The sequence below is a fragment of the Somniosus microcephalus genome, chromosome 22 (assembly GCF_052327205.1).
Source record: "Somniosus microcephalus isolate GS21.2 chromosome 22, FLI_Smic_1.0, whole genome shotgun sequence".
NCBI classification, from domain to species: Eukaryota; Metazoa; Chordata; class Chondrichthyes; order Squaliformes; family Somniosidae; genus Somniosus; species Somniosus microcephalus.
In genome coordinates, this window is record NC_141008.1 from 68,216,375 (window position 1) to 68,231,659 (window position 15,285).

Genomic DNA, 15,285 nt, shown 5'->3' on the forward strand with positions numbered 1-15,285 from the left:
CCAACTATTTTCTTGCTTTGTATAGAAATACCCAGATTAATTATTCACCTGCCGATTCAATTCAACTCTTCTTCCTGTTAGGAAGTGTAAAGCATTCATTTAGTACCTGACCCTCGCGGCAGGCACGGGATTGGAAATAACAGGCGTGAACCCATGCCCAACTGTTCTGTGGCTCAATGCTTTGAAGCACCAATGTGCCAAGTTAATTTTTTTTATAAATAAGTAACTGGCTCCTACTAAAGTAATAAACCTAGACTTTACCAAATTCAAATTAATGACACTGGGAATGTATTGATCCATCAATTAACTAGCACCCTTCTCTCTCTTTCTTACAGTCGAAACAATTATAACAGCAAAGATTTGTAAAGAGAAAGAGACTGGTAAAGGTGGGCCCATTGAAAGCAGATACAGGAGAGATGATAACGAACAATAAGGATATGACAGACTTGTTAAACGAGCACTTTGGGGGGAATTTTAACCCCCAAAAATGGGTGGGTTAAGGTCGGGTGGGAGGTTAAAGTTTTAAAAACCTGAATCCCAACTCCAACCTGCCTCCAACTCGCCCATTTCTGGTTTTAACGAAGGCGGGACAGGGGGCGGGCACCCAACCCGCTCCCGGAGGCCGATTGGCACTCTAAATATTATAATGAGGCTGGAAGCCTCGGATTTAATCAGCTTTGCAGGTTTAAGTGTGGACGGGCGGGCTTCCCGAGCCTAGGGAAACCCAGCAGCTGCATGAGGTCATGACAGCCTCGGGAAGCAATCCTTGTGGCCCAGGAGGAGCAGGAGTGCTTCCTCCCAGCTCCCCAAGCTCACCCACCATCAGCCCCGTCCCGATACTAAACCCTACCCCCCCCGCCCTGCCGATCAGATTCCCTCCCGGGATCAAACCCCGCTGGATCGGACTCCACCCCCAGGGTCGGGGCTCCTCTCCAGTGTTCCCCGCCCGGCTGGAAGCTCGCCTGTCAATCAGGCTGATGTCCTGGTGGGGATCCTCTCTGTGACGTCACTTAAAATTCCAGCCATTGTACCTGTTTTCATGATGAAGAAAGAGGACAATATACCAGTGGTACAAGGGAACCTATGTGGGAAAATGTGAGGATGTTGAGGCTGCCGCGGAACACGAATGGAGGCCAAGCCGATCTGAGAAACACATGGCTTTTTATTACATTCTCTTGAGAGATGGCTGCCCCAGCTCTTCTCTCTGCTAAACCCGAAACCAGAATGAGGGTGACGCCCGCGCTTTTGTGTACACACTGAGGGCGACGCCCGCTCCTTTGTCATGCCTTAAAGGCAGCATGCTTCTTAAAGGCAAGGTGCCCGATTTATTGTCCACGGACGGAAAAGTGGATTGCGCCCGTTTAGGTGGCGATCCGCCACACAGCTCCCCCCAGAATCCGCTTAGGAGGTGTGGATGAGACGGTGCGGCGGTCTGATGGGCCGGCCGGAGCGGCTCTTGTAGGACGCCGGTGGACGTGGAATGGCCGGGCGTGGAGCAGCTGGGTGTACTGGCTTGAGGGCAGGTCGGCCGCGTGGCGGTGGACGAGCTACTGGGACCTGCTCACCGGGCTCCGAGTGTGCTGGCTTGAGTCGGTCAACCGACACTTTTTCAGTCCTGTCGCCCACTTGTAGGGCGAAAAATTTCTCCCCTGCCTGTAGCACTTTGTAGGGCCCGTCGTACGGGGGTTGAAGGGGTCCGCGGTGGGCGTCGTGCCGGACGAAAATGAACCGTGCCTGGTGCAGGCTTAGCGGGACGTGTGAGGTGGATTTGTCGTGCCAGGCAATGGGCACCGGGGCGAACTGTAGCGCCGGTGAGGCGAAGTCGTGGCGTTGCTGGTCGGCTGACCAGGGTGTCGTGGCGGTGGGCAGGAACTCGCCGGGTACGCGCAGCGGCTGGCCGTACATGAGCTCTGCTGCCGATGCGTGGAGGTCTTCTTGAACCACGGAGCGCAGGCCGAGGAGGACCCACGGGAGTCGGTCGGTCCAGGCGCCGTCCTGGAGGCTGGCTCGAAGAGATGCCTTCAAGGATCTGTGGAACCACTCACACAGTCCGTTGGCTTGGGGGTGGTATGCTGTGGTGCGGTGAATGGTCACCCCGAGATTGCGTGCAATGGCGGTCCAGAGTTCAGAGGTAAATTGCGGACCTCTGTCCGACGTCATGTCGGAGGGGACGCCGAACCGTGTGACCCAGGTGCTGACGAAGGCTCTGGCGATGTCGGCGGTGGTGGTAGAGGTCAGTGGAATTGCCTCGGGCCAGCGCGTGGTGCGGTCGACGATCGTCAGCAAGTGCGTGTGGCCTTGCGGCGGCGGCAGGGGCCCGACGATGTCCACGTGGATGTGGTCGAATCTACGTGAAGGGACAGTGAACTCCTCGAGAGGTGCTTTCGTGTGTTGCTGCACCTTGGCTCGTTGGCAGGCTAGGCAGGAGTTGGCCCAAGTACGCACATCCTTGCGAAGGCCGCGCCAGACAAAGCGGTTGGCTACCAATTTGATGGATGCGCGGGCGCCGGGGTGGGAGAGGTTGTGGAGAATCTCGAATACCCGGCGGCGCCAGGACGCTGGGACGACAGGCCGAGGTTGAGATAGGGATATGTCGCACTTGACCGTGACTGCGGTCGGGCCGCAGGCGACGTCGGCCAGGCGTAGCCCTGGGAGGTTGGTAGGTGCGGAGAGCAGATCAGGGTCCGTGAGCTGGTCTGCTGCGAGTTGAGCGTAGTCGACTGCCAGGTGTGCGGCGTGGATGGCGGGGCGGGAGAGGCAGTCGGCTACCACGTTGTCTCGGCCGGAGACGTGTTGGATGTCTGTGGTGAACTCGGACACTGCCGCGAGCTGGCGCTGCTGCCTGGCAGACCAGGGGTCGGTTGTCTTTGCCATTGCGAATGTCAGGGGTTTGTGGTCGACAAACGCAGTGAAGGGGTGGCCCTCCAGCAAAAACCGAAAATGGTGGACCGCCAGGTACAGCGCGAGGAGCTCGCGGTCGAAGGTGCTGTACTTGACCTCCGGGGGGCGTAGTTGGCGGCTGAAGAAGGCAAGTGGTTGCCATGCGCCGTCGACCCACTGCTCGTACACGGCGCCGACCGCGTGGTCGGAGGCGTCCGTGGTGAGCACTACTCTGGCATTGGGCCGTGGGTGCGCGAGCAGGGTGGCGTCGGCGAGCGCGGTCTTGGTGGAGTTGAAGGCGGCTGATACGTCTGCCGTCCATTCGACCGCCATCTTGCCGCTCCTGCCCCGGAGGGCTTCATACAGGGGCCTCATGAGGGACGCCGCTTTGGGGATGAAGCGGTTGTAGAAATTCACCATCCCGAGGAACACCTGGAGTCCTTTGATGGTGGTGGGGCGGGGAAATTGCTGGACGGCCTACACCTTGGTGGGCAGGGGAATGGCCCCAGCATGGGTGATGTGGTGGCCGAGGAAGTCGATCTTGTCCAGGCCGAACTGGCACTTGGCTGGGCTGAGGATGAGCCCGTGGTCGCTGAGGTGCCCGAACAGGATGCGAAGGTGTTCGAGGTGTTCCTGCTTGGAGGAACTGGCTACCAGGATGTCGTCCAGGTAGACGAACAGGAACTTCAGGTCCCGAAGGACCGAGTCCATGAGCCGTTGGAATGCCTGGGCCGCGTTTTTGAGGCCGAAGGGCATCCGCAGGAACTCGAAAAGTCCGAAGGGGGTGATTACAGCCGTCTTGGGGACGTCCGCGGGGTGGACGGGGACTTGGTGGTAGCCGCGCACCAGGTCGACTTTGGAAAAGACTGAGCGGCCGGCCAGTCTAGCCGAGAAGTCCTGAATGTGCGGCACGGGGTACCGATCAGGGGTGGTGGCGTCGTTGAGGCGGCGGTAATCCCCGCAGGAGCGCCAACCCCCGCCTGGTTTGGGGGCGATGTGGAATGGGGAGGCCCAGGGACTGTTGGAGCGGCAGATGATGCTGAGCTGTTCCATAGTGGCAAACTCGGTCCGCGCGATCTCCAGTTTGGCCGGGTCCAGCCTGCGGGCGTGGGCGTACACTGGGGGGCCTGTGGTGGGGATGAAGTGTTCCACCCCGTGTTTGGCGACCTCCGCGGAGAAGGTCGGGTTGGTGAGGGCCGGGAATTCGGCCAGGAGTGCCGAGTAGTCATCCGTGGCCCGGGCGTGGCACTGTGACGCCATGTCAGCGGGTTGACGGGGGGCCATGGCGCCCAGGATGGGGGACATGGTGTTCATGTCCACGAGGCGGTGTCGAGGGATGTCTACCAGTAGGCCGTGGGCGCACAGGAAATCTGCGCCGATGAGAGGGGAGAGTACCTTGGCAATGATGAACTCCCATCGGTAGCGGCGACCAGCGAGGTCGAGGGTGACTGTGCGGGTGCCGTACGTCCGGATGTCCGAGCCGTTAGCGGCAGCCAGCGCCTGTCCTCGTTCGCCCTTTTGGATGTCGAGGGCGGAGGCCGGGATGATGCTGTGCTGAGCTCCAGTGTCGCACAGGAACCGGCAGCCGGTTTTGTCATCCGTGACGTACAGCAGGGAGCCCGCGTGGCCCACGGCCATCGCGGGGGCTGGTACGGGGGCGGACTTGAAGGAGCAGGGAGGTGTGCACCGTTGTGCCCTGACGCCGAACCGTGCGTGGTAGTAACAGTAGCCCGGGTTTGTGGGGCGCAAAGGCCCCGTGGGCCCCGTGGCTGGGCCTTGTGGCCGCGTGGTGGCCGGTGAGGGGCGCGCCCAGGCTGTGGCTGCTAGGTCCGGAGCGACGTCGCGGCTGGAGTGAGCGGACAGCAGCTTGTCGGCCTCGTCGGCCAGGGCTTCTAGGTCTGTGAGGCCGGACGCCACGATCGCTGGGCGGATGCTGGGAGGTAGCTGGCAGATGAACAGCGTGCGGAAGTGGGCTCTCGTCGGTGAGTGAGAGCATGTGGGAGAGGAGGTCTGACGGTGAGGCGTCACCGAGGCCTGGAAGATCGAGGAGGCGGCAGTTTCGCTGGTATGTCGAGGCCGTAAATTTTTTAAGGAGCGCGGCCTTAAGATGTGCATACTTGCCCTCCTCTGGTGAGTTCTGCAGCGCTATCCAGACCTTCGTGACTGTGGAGCTACCGAGTGATGCGACGAGGTAGTCATACTTCGTTCCATCTGTGGTGATGTGTCGCAGCCGGAATCGGGACTCAGCTTGGAGGGACCAGGCTTCGGGCTGGTTTTCCCAAAACTCCGGCAGTTTCACGGAAACTGCGTTCGTGTCCGCCATTGCAGTGCTCTGAATACGTTCTGAGCGTCGGGGTCACCAATGTTGAGGCTGCCGCGGAACACGAATGGAGGCCGAACCGATCTGAGAAACACATGGCTTTTTATTACATTCTCTTGAGAGATGGCTGCCCCAGCTCTTCTCTCTGCTAAACCCGAAACCAGAATGAGGGCGACGCCCGCACTTTTGTCATGCCTTAAAGGCAGCATGCTTCTTAAAGGCAAGGTGCCCGATTTATTGTCCACGGACGGAAAAGTGGATTGCACCCGTTTAGGTGGCGATCCGCCACAAGGTCATCCACTCTGGATCTGGGAAAGTCAAATCAGAATATTGGAGAGAGACTAGGAGCTGTGGAGCAGCAAAGGGATTTAGATGCCCGTGTACACAAATCACTAAAAGCTGGGGCACAGAGACAAAAATATAATCGAAAAGGCTACTGGGATGTTGGCCTTTATCTCAAGTGAGCAGGTTGTTAAAGGGGAAGGGGGTGCGATCGTGAAGGGGGCAACTGGGAAAGCTAGGGAGATCGGGAGGGTGAACCAAGAGAAGGCTGACCGGGTGACAAAGACAAGAATATTAGCTTAAATGTGTTGGGGAACAGGGAACTGATGTAGGTCATGAAGGAAAGGGGCAATTGGAATTAGTGTAGGACAATATACTGAGTTTTGGACAAGTTAAAGTCTGGGGGAGAAATTCTGTTGTTAGCGCCACCGATTAACGCCTAGAGAGGCCGAGAAGTGGGGCGCTAGCCAATTTCCGGGCGGGCGCAAGGCGCCTAGCGCCTCGCCCCATGGGCGCAGGCTGATTATGACATCATTTGAGTGTGCAACGCCTTTTGGGCACCCCGGACCGGAAATTCAGTGGCGCCCCCCTCCGTAGCGCCTGGCGCTAATAGTGACAGCTTACCTGGACCGTACCAACTCGCTCTCGGGCTGGAGGAGCGTTATTTAAAGGGGACTGGTGTGGTTTAAAAGCAGCATGCCATTTTTGGAGCACAACTTCCTCGAGATCTACAACGAGTTGCTGAGCTGCACACTGAGAGCCATTTGACCACTGAGCCAGCGCAGGCAGACGATCTTCAGCCTTCTGACCATCACCTTGCTGTTGGTGAGCCTTGACAACGGGGAATCTTCCTGTGGGCACTTATTATGGGGGCTGCATTGGAGGGGAACATCCTGCTGCTGAATCATCTGGAAAGGGCACTGAGACGTTGGGAGGAGGGCGGGCATGGCCAGACGGAGGAGGGCCAACAGACGTCGCCACAGCAGACCTTACGCTGGCAGGGTTTTCCGGCAGCAGTTTTCCTACATGAACATGCCAGAGGAGCAGTGTGTCAGAAGGCTGCGATTTAGAAAGGAGGTGGTGACTGAGCTGTGCCAGCTGCTTCAACCAGATCTGCAGCCTCAGATAAGGTGCAGGACATCTCTGTCGGTGGCTGAGAAGGTGGCTGCTGGCCTGAACTTCTACGCGAGCGGCTCTTCTCAGGCTGCGCGTCAGAGGCTGATCAGAAGTAGCTTCTAGGCCCCTCTCACGGAATGCTTGCTGCCATTCCAAGAACAGGAATGGAACCGGTCTGATACCCCCAAGCCTGTGAAGGGCAAGATGCATGTAAATAGAAGGCATGGCCATTGTAAATGAAGAAAGTGTTTCATTACACAAAATGTGGTTCCTTCAAACATGAGAAAGATATGGCAACAGAAAGCAAAACTAATACACTGACACATAACTGCCTCTCACACCCGGGAGACTGTCCAAAACATAAATCACATTCCGACCATCTTCCTTGGCCTTGATTCCACTGCGCCAACCAAAGCATCCAATGCCCCATCAGTGAGGCGTTCCGCCCTCTGCCTCACCCTTTCCATGTCTTGCTAGGCTGGTGCGCCACAGGTAGGCTCCCACCGCTTTGAAGGCCTACAAGGCAGTGAGTGTGTCTGGTGATGCCAATTGACCTGCCCCTTTAAGAGCTGGCCGGTGCCAGTGTGTCTCAGGGAAAGTGATTATTGACAGCACCCTCGCTGCGCCCCGCCGCCGCGAAATTGGGTTGCGCTGCCGGGTTAGCGCCTTAAGAGTAGCGTGCAGCGCCTGATTTAGTGCCGCAATCACCTTTAGGGGCGCTGCAACCCAATATCGCGCTAGGTGGCGCTAAATTGCGCCTGGCGCTAAACTTTGCACATCGCCAGGACTAGCGCCACAAACGCGGCTATACCGAATTTCTAGGCCTCTAAGTTGGAAGGTGGAGGGTCAAGAGGCTGGCAAAGACGTTGGAGAAAAGGGCCTAGAAATTTGTTCACGCCTAAAAACGGGGACGGAGGGAATGATCCCTGCTCCTGAATGGATAGGCTCAAGGCGCAGCTGATATTGGGCCTCGGGCCTAGTTATCATTGAACCTGCAAGCTCCAGATACCTAATGGGAGTCCCCAGGCAGCTCACCGGAGAAGCGGCCTCAAAGGTCAGGCCACAGCAAAGCGCTCAGGTAAATCCTGAAAGGGGTGCAACGGGATAAGGGTCGACCGGGATAAGGGTCGATCGGGAGAGGGGGCGAGCAGGAGATCAGGCGACCTGGAGAGGGGCCAACTGGGAGAAGGGGCAACCAGGATAGGGGGTGATCGGGAGAGGGGGTCAAACATTCTAGTACACAGCTAATTTTTTTTCTGACATGTCAACCAATCAGTCAGGTACAAGTACGAGACTCAGTAGTAGCAAATTATTATTTCTAACATTATTGAGATTAGCTGGGAACAAAATTATCACCAATGACAAGTGTTCAGGTGGATATCTGTAAGGCCTTGAATTAGGCCATGACCTTATTCCCTGCTGTTTGACAGGGCTGGAGTTCTACCCCCTAAAGTCATTAACAGCCTGCAATTTTTAAAAAATAAATACTGAGTTTTTAATTCTGGGTTGCTGTGTTCTTTTAATTGACTTTACGACATTTGGGAAGCATATTGTTTAGAAAAAGATGTACTTCATCTGCTATAATAACAACAGAAAATGCTGGAAATACTCAGCAGGCCAGGCAGCATCCGTGGAGAGAGAAACAGAGTTAACGTTTCAGGTCTGGGACCCTTCATCAGAACTTCATCTGCTGTTGCTTCCAAACAGTTCACAGAAAACAGATAAAATGGTCTGTCCTCCTGACAAAATCTACATAAGAATTAGGAGCAGGAGTAGGCCATATGGCCCCTCGAGCCTGCTCCGCCTTTCAATAAAATCATGGCTGATCCTCGACCTCAACTTCACTTTCCCATCTGATCCCCATATCCCTTGATTCCCCGACAGTTCTGCTGCATTTTGTGGCGTCAGGATTGGAATTATCATGAAAGAACTAAAGGTCCTGGACATCAGATTCTATGGTCAATAAGCTGGACTTTTCTATTTCATTGAATGCTATTTTTGATTTTATAAAAATACCAATTGTTGAATAGTTATCCCTATAGTTACTGACATGAATCAGTCATTCATGAAAGAAAGGCTTATGAAATAATACTGAGCGGCCTGCGGGTGGCGCTGTCCAGGGAGAGTATAAATACTCAGGCACGGGCCCAGCTTGCGCAGGACATTCTTAACAGGAACTAGTGAAGGACACAACTAGACCTCCATGTTGTAAAACAGTTGATTAAAGCTTTGTTTAACGCTTAGACCAAGTGCCTAGTAGTTTTCTTACGTCAGTTACCTTTTGGGCAAGTTGACCAATTCTACTCTTTAGATATATGAAAGTAGCTGGGGGTAGGGAGAAGGGCTGGACTTTTTCCTTTTCTCCTTGTGAGGAAGTGTTCTGCTTTCACTAAGCTCTTTCCTCTACCAATGTGATTGAGACTGGAAACGGGTCATGACGAATCTCTGATGAGGTGGCAGTATGACCCTTATCGCTAAATCTCACTTTGGGCTCTTCCCTACTCCTCTGGTACCTTTGAGCAGCACCTCAACTTGTTTCCACCCCTCTCGTCTCTCCTTTAACATTCTCATTCTCTACCACCCATCCAAGCCTCACCTTGAGTTTCTCATTGTGATATACTCACTGCTTTCCTCCTTCAGCCTCTGCACTAAACAACTCTTCATCCTCTGATTTCAATCTTCATCTGAACTCACCTTGCCCCCTTTCCTCTGAATTCACTGCCCTCCTTTAACCTCTTCCTGCATATAGCTTTCCTACCCATATTCACTCCCACCTCCTCGATCTTGCCATCGCGCATCACAGAAATCACAGAAACCCCACAGTGCAGATAGAGGCCATTTCGGCCCATCGAGCCTGCACCGACACATATCCCACCCGATCCTTGTAACCCCTACACCAACACATATCCCACCCTGTCCCCGTAACCCCACGTATTTAATCCCCCTAACACTAAGGGTCAATTTATCATAGCCAATCAACCTAACCCGCACATCTTTAGACTGGGAGGAAACCGGAGCACCCGGAGGAAACCCACGCAAACACGGGGAGAATGTGCAAACTCCACACAGACAGTCGCCCGAGGCCGGATTCGAACCCGGGTCCCTGGCGCTGTGAGGCAACAGTGCTAACCACTATGCCACCGTGTTGCCTCTCTATTCCCATTGTCCCAGTCACAGACAAGAGTGTGACTACCCTCACCTGGTTCCACTCTTACCTGTCCAGTCATAGCCAGAAAATATCCTGCAATGGCTTCTCTTCCCATCACCGCACCATTACCTCTGTAGTTCCCCAAGGATCTGTCCCTAGCACCCTCCTATGTTTCATTGACATGCTGCCACTCGGCAACATCATCCAAAGACATGACGTGAGGTTCCACATGTACGCTGACAGCCTATATGACCCTGAACAGAGCTTCCGACCCCATACCCTTTCCCAAAATAAAGACCGCCTTCTCCCACTATAATATTGCCTGTCTCTGCCCCCGAGACAGCCCATCTGCTGCTGAAACTCTAATTTTTGCTTTTGTTACCTCCAGAGTAGACTATTCCAATGCTCTCCTGGCCAGCCTCCCATCTTCCTCCCTTCATAAGCTTGAGCTGATTCAAAGCCCTGCCGACTGTATACTAACAGGCATCAAGTCCCACTCACCCATCACCCCTGTGATCCCTGTCCTACATTGGCGCCCGGTCTACCAACGCCTCAAATTTAAAATTTCTCATCCTCATGCTCAAATCCCTTCATGGACTCACCCCTCCCTATCTTGTTAACCTCCTCCAGCCCTACAACCCTCCTCCAACTCTGCGTTCCTCCAACTTTGGCCTCTTACGCATTCCCCACTTCCTTCACCATCAACATTGGCTGCCATGCATTCAGCTGTCTCGGCCCAAAGCTCTGGAATTCAATCCCTAAACCTCTCCACCTCTCTCTCCTCTTTTAAGACCCACCTTAATACATACCTCTTTGGTCAAGCTTTTTGTCACCCCTCCTAATATCTCCTTCTTTGGCTTGGTGTCAATTTTCTGCCTGATTACACTCCTGTGAAGCACCTTGAAACGTTTTCCTATGTATAAGGTGCTATATAAATGCAAGTTGTCCTTGTGAACAGGGTTAGCTTTCATTAACAGTGGCTGGAAGTGCAGGGCTCATGATGTGGTGTAATTTCAAAACTGCGCACTTGCTGCTTGACTAATTCAGTGGAGAATAGCATGAAACAGAAAAAAACCTCAAATAACTTCTGCCACTTTCCACTATAGAACCCAGTATTTGTTGGACTGATTATTTAGCATGTAACGAGGATATCTAATACTTTTAAACTGACTATGCCCATGTTCCACATCAAAGAACTTAATGGCAAACCTCTAAGTTAAAGTCAAAAAGTCAATTCCACAAAGTAATCGGCAGATCTCTGAAACCTTGTGTTTGCCTACGCGAGTCCACACAGAAACAGCACAAGAAATCATGTTGCATATCGACAAAACCATTGTTATGAATAGGACCAATAAATGCAAACAGCAATTTTTGGCACAACCATGTTCAACAATTGTGCAACAGCTCCAGTTTGCATTGGTTGGAACACTGCTGCAGATTCCTGGCACACCCCTTCTTGTAACTTTTACTACAACTCCCAGCATCCTGCTCACTGCTCGAAGCAATTACGTCATTGCCTTGCTACGCCTGCGGCATGAAGCATGCGCAGTAAGTGGGTGTTTTTTTTCTCTCTCGCGGCACAGTGCGCATGCGGAGTGAGAGGCTGTTCTCCACCCACCCCCTCTCTCTCTCCAACCAAAGGCGGCAGTGTCGAGGCGATGACGGGACGTGCCTCCGGACGGTGATCACGTGGGGAGGGGGCGGGAATGAGATTTGGTCCTGACGTCACGGCCGCGCAAGCCCAGCCAGTCGGCGCATGCGCCGTTGTGACCTGACGTCACGGCCGCACAGGCCCAGCCAGTCGGCGCACGCGCCGTTGGGACCTGGCGTCATGCGCGCAGCGGCAGATGCCAAGCAAAAAAAAAGCCAATCCGGAGCATGCGCACGAACACCAAACCGTGTTGGGGGGGCGGGTTTCTTTGGTTGCGCATGCGCAATTGGACAAGAATGCTCTCGCGCGTGCGCAGTTGGTCTCTTTCTCCCCCTCCTCCCCTGTGGCGGCGCTTGCGCAGTGCGTGTGATGTGTGTGGAAAGTTTGCGCCAAGTTGGAGGCAGAGGGAAAAAAATGTGAAGCGAGAAGCCTGGGCTCCCGAGTGTTTGTGTACGCGCTGGCGGGCTTCAGGCAGCTCCAACACCCGGGGATTAATCCGACTGCCGTTCGCGGCCTGCGCCTCCCGAGCCTCCGTGCAGCCGCGGGATTACCTGCTGAATGGTCGCGGCTCTGGGCCTTTCATTTGGCACCGATGGAAACCGAGTGGATCGACGCCAATATTATGGTCGCCCAGGGAAGGCTTCATGTCGGCTAGGCCGCGGCCCAGGCCTGGCTTTACTGCTGCCGCCGCCGGAGAACCCCGTTGAATGCGAACGGCTGGGATTATTGTGGATTTATTATTTTTTATATATATATACAATTTTTTTTTGTGTCTTTCTTTCTTCGGTTGGCCCGAGAGCCAGACGCGGATTTTTTATTTTCGGGTGGCCTGCTCCCTGACGGATTGTGCTGGTGTTGGTGACGGCTCGGGGGGCTTCCTCCATCACACGGGCTGCCGCTGCCTCTTCCCCCCGACAAGAAGCGGCGGTGCTGAATGTGGGATAAAATGGAGACCAAGACGATTGTCTACGACTTGGACACCTCGGGAGGGCTGATGGAGGTGAGATTTGCTGCTGGCCTTGCGATCGCGCCCCCAAAAACAAATCCGCAGCCCAGCTTGGAGAGAAGTGCAAGGAAAAAAAACCCTCCTCAGTACAAATGGCCTCGATCTTTTTAAAAAAATACGTCCTTTTGTTACACATTGTAGAAATATCCACATCTTCCCACTGGGGGGGGGGGGGGGGATAAGAAACATTTCCAAATATAATCTTGCCTGAGCCGCTTTCTTGCTGATTTTTCTTTTATTTAAAATGAATCTTTTTTTCCCCTTTTTTTTTTGCTGCTGCAGAAAATCCAAGCCTTGCTGGCCCCTCCGAAGAGCGAGGAGAGCGACAAGAGGGCCAAGAAGCTGGAGAAGGAGCCGCGGCGGAGCGGCCGGGCCACCAACCACGACACCTGCGACAGCTGCAAGGAGGGAGGAGACCTGCTCTGCTGCGATCACTGCCCGGCCGCCTTCCACCTTCAGTGCTGGTCAGTCCACTCTGCAGCCGAGCCTCGGCCCTCCCAGAGAGCAGCGTCTCGGTCGGGGGGTGGGGATTCTTTCAAATCGCATGCAACGAAACCCGGTGCAATGGCCTGTCTTTCCCTTCCACCCTCTTCCCTTCCACCCTCTTCCCTTCCCTTCCACCCTCTTCCCTTCCACCCTCTTCCCTTCCCTTTCACCCTCTTCCCTTCCCTTTCACCCTCTTCCCTTCCCTTTCACCCTCTTCCCTTCCACCCTCTTCCCTCTCCTCACCCCTCTCCTCACCCACCCTCTTCCCTTCTCTTCCTGTGTTGGTGTTTCCCCAGACGTTCCTTCCCTTCCACCCTCTTCTCACCCACCCTCCCTCTCCCCTTCTCTTCCTGTGTTGGTGTTTCCCCAGACGTTTGCCTGCAGCCTAGATATTGGCGGGGTTCATGTTGAAATGTGCTTAGACTCCCTGGGTGCACGTATTGTAGCGGCTGCTTTTTGTACAGCAGGAGCTCCCGTCCTGACCTGTTCCCTCCTCCTCCTCCCCTTCCTCTCGCTAACTGGGGTCTGAACGAGGCCCAAAGCCTCCCAGTATGAACTTTAGATAGGTGATGGAAACTGTAAACGTGTAGCCCCGTTATTCAAGAGAGGCCCTGTTGTCACTCGGCTCGGGCCTTGGTTGCTACCGAGCCATCTCTTTCCCCCACACCTCCCTCTCTCTTGACTTTGCAAACAGGGGCACCTGAGGGTGGGTTGTGTTTGTGGGAGGGGGGGATGTTATTGACTAAACACTCGTGTCTGTGTTTTTCTTCTACACGGCCTTGTTTGTACTCTGAGATCGCTTCCTGTTGTGCTCACAGGCCTGGTCCCTGAGCACCGTTTCTGTGCACCGAGGCGGATGTCTTCCTTTCCTCCACTTTGTGTGTGTTTGCAAATACGCAACATGGCGACCTCCGTTTAAATTATATTTTCGATTCGCAGCGCCATTTTAGTTGACTTCTCGGTTCGTGGAGTTAGTATCAGATTTGGGCTAAGTTGGCAGCGTTCTTGGTGATTTTGGGAAGAAGTGTCTTGAGTTCTGAGGAAGCACGGGGACGCGCTTTTTCGTTTATTGAGATAGCTTTTACAAGATTTCTATTTAAATAAAAATCTTTCCTCCTGAAAGTACTCATGTTATCCTTTTGGGTTATGTGGAGCATATTACCATGGCATTTCATGAAAGGCATTCCATTCTGCCTAGTAATGTAAGCACATCTTTAATCTTTTTTGGTACTGAGTGAGATTTTTAAAACTTTTTATTTACTTTAAGTATTTGTGTGGTACTTGGATGGTCAGTGTAAAGATCTAACATTGATTTATTAAAATCTAGTGACTTTTGTGCAAGATATTTACAGCAGGCAGAACAACTAATACATTTGCTAGGCACACTGGTTTGTGAAGCTTTAAGGTCAGGTATAAGGATATATCTTTTTTCAGTTAGATCAGTTTGGTGTCTGAATAATCCATTAAACCTCCCCCCATCTTGTTTGATAAACTGGTTTGGTAGGTTACTAGAGCCTCTCCTGTAGAAAAGGCATTAGTTCATGGCTTTATCCTACTTACATAAATTAGTTCAGTTCTTGTCACCCAGTTCTACTATTGTCTAGTTTTATCTAATTTCTCAATCTATGGTTCATATGGGAGTACACTTGAAGCATTTGACTATGTTGAATTTTGGAATTCTTGTGTTGTATTTCAACATAAAAAGCATGCAAGATTATTCATAACCATATAAGTTATGTCCTCAAGTGTGTGAGATTTTGTATAAATTTATAGTATTTCAGAAATCAGGAAATTTGCGAGTTGAGCAACATTCATTTTGACATTGTAGACACTTAATTGGACTAAGTAAATAGATTTGATTTGGGATCATATTTCTTTTTTTTCCTGTGCTCATTGTAGCAATATTTACTGAGGGCCAGAAACGGTATACTTATGTTTTGGTATTAATGATATATACAGTTAAATTTTAGAGGGTTTTATCTATGCTTGTGATTTTTATGGCTCGTTTGCAAGTAGAGCAGTCCCCCCCTCTCCCCCCCCCCCCCCCCCCCCCCCCCCCAAGTGACACAATCTCCATATGACCCCTGACTAAGACTCGACTAAACCTTCTCGTTTTGGTGAAGTAATGATTGGACTAAATCTCAATTTTACAAATCCACTTGCCCTCTCAACAGTGATCATTATGGACTTTACGATTTTGGCTTTCCCCCCTTCCTCTCCATGCTGAATGGATCAGGTTATTAACCAGGGCGAGTAAACTTTGGACAGTATTAGCAAATCAGGGTCGTGCAGAATAGTGACATTTCATCAATTGCAAATGTTGGCGCAGGATTAAAATTCAAGAATTTTTATTCTTGTAAGTAAGTTGAATGAGCCAGATATTGGAAGCAGTATCT

The 15,285-nt window shown here is 52.8% G+C and overlaps 1 protein-coding gene across 1 annotated transcript in view; it reads left to right on the plus strand.

Moving 5' to 3' along the window:
* The first annotated feature begins 11,757 nt into the window (after nt 1-11,757).
* The window catches only part of phf12b (PHD finger protein 12b), a 73,304-nt gene continuing 69,776 nt past the window's right edge, over nt 11,758-15,285 (plus strand). Inside the window, exons 1-2 of the mRNA XM_085965012.1 lie at nt 11,758-12,397; nt 12,686-12,867. Of these exons, the coding sequence (XP_085821138.1) occupies nt 12,332-12,397; nt 12,686-12,867 (248 nt within the window). The 5' untranslated portion in view covers nt 11,758-12,331. The remainder of the gene's footprint in view (nt 12,398-12,685; nt 12,868-15,285) is intronic.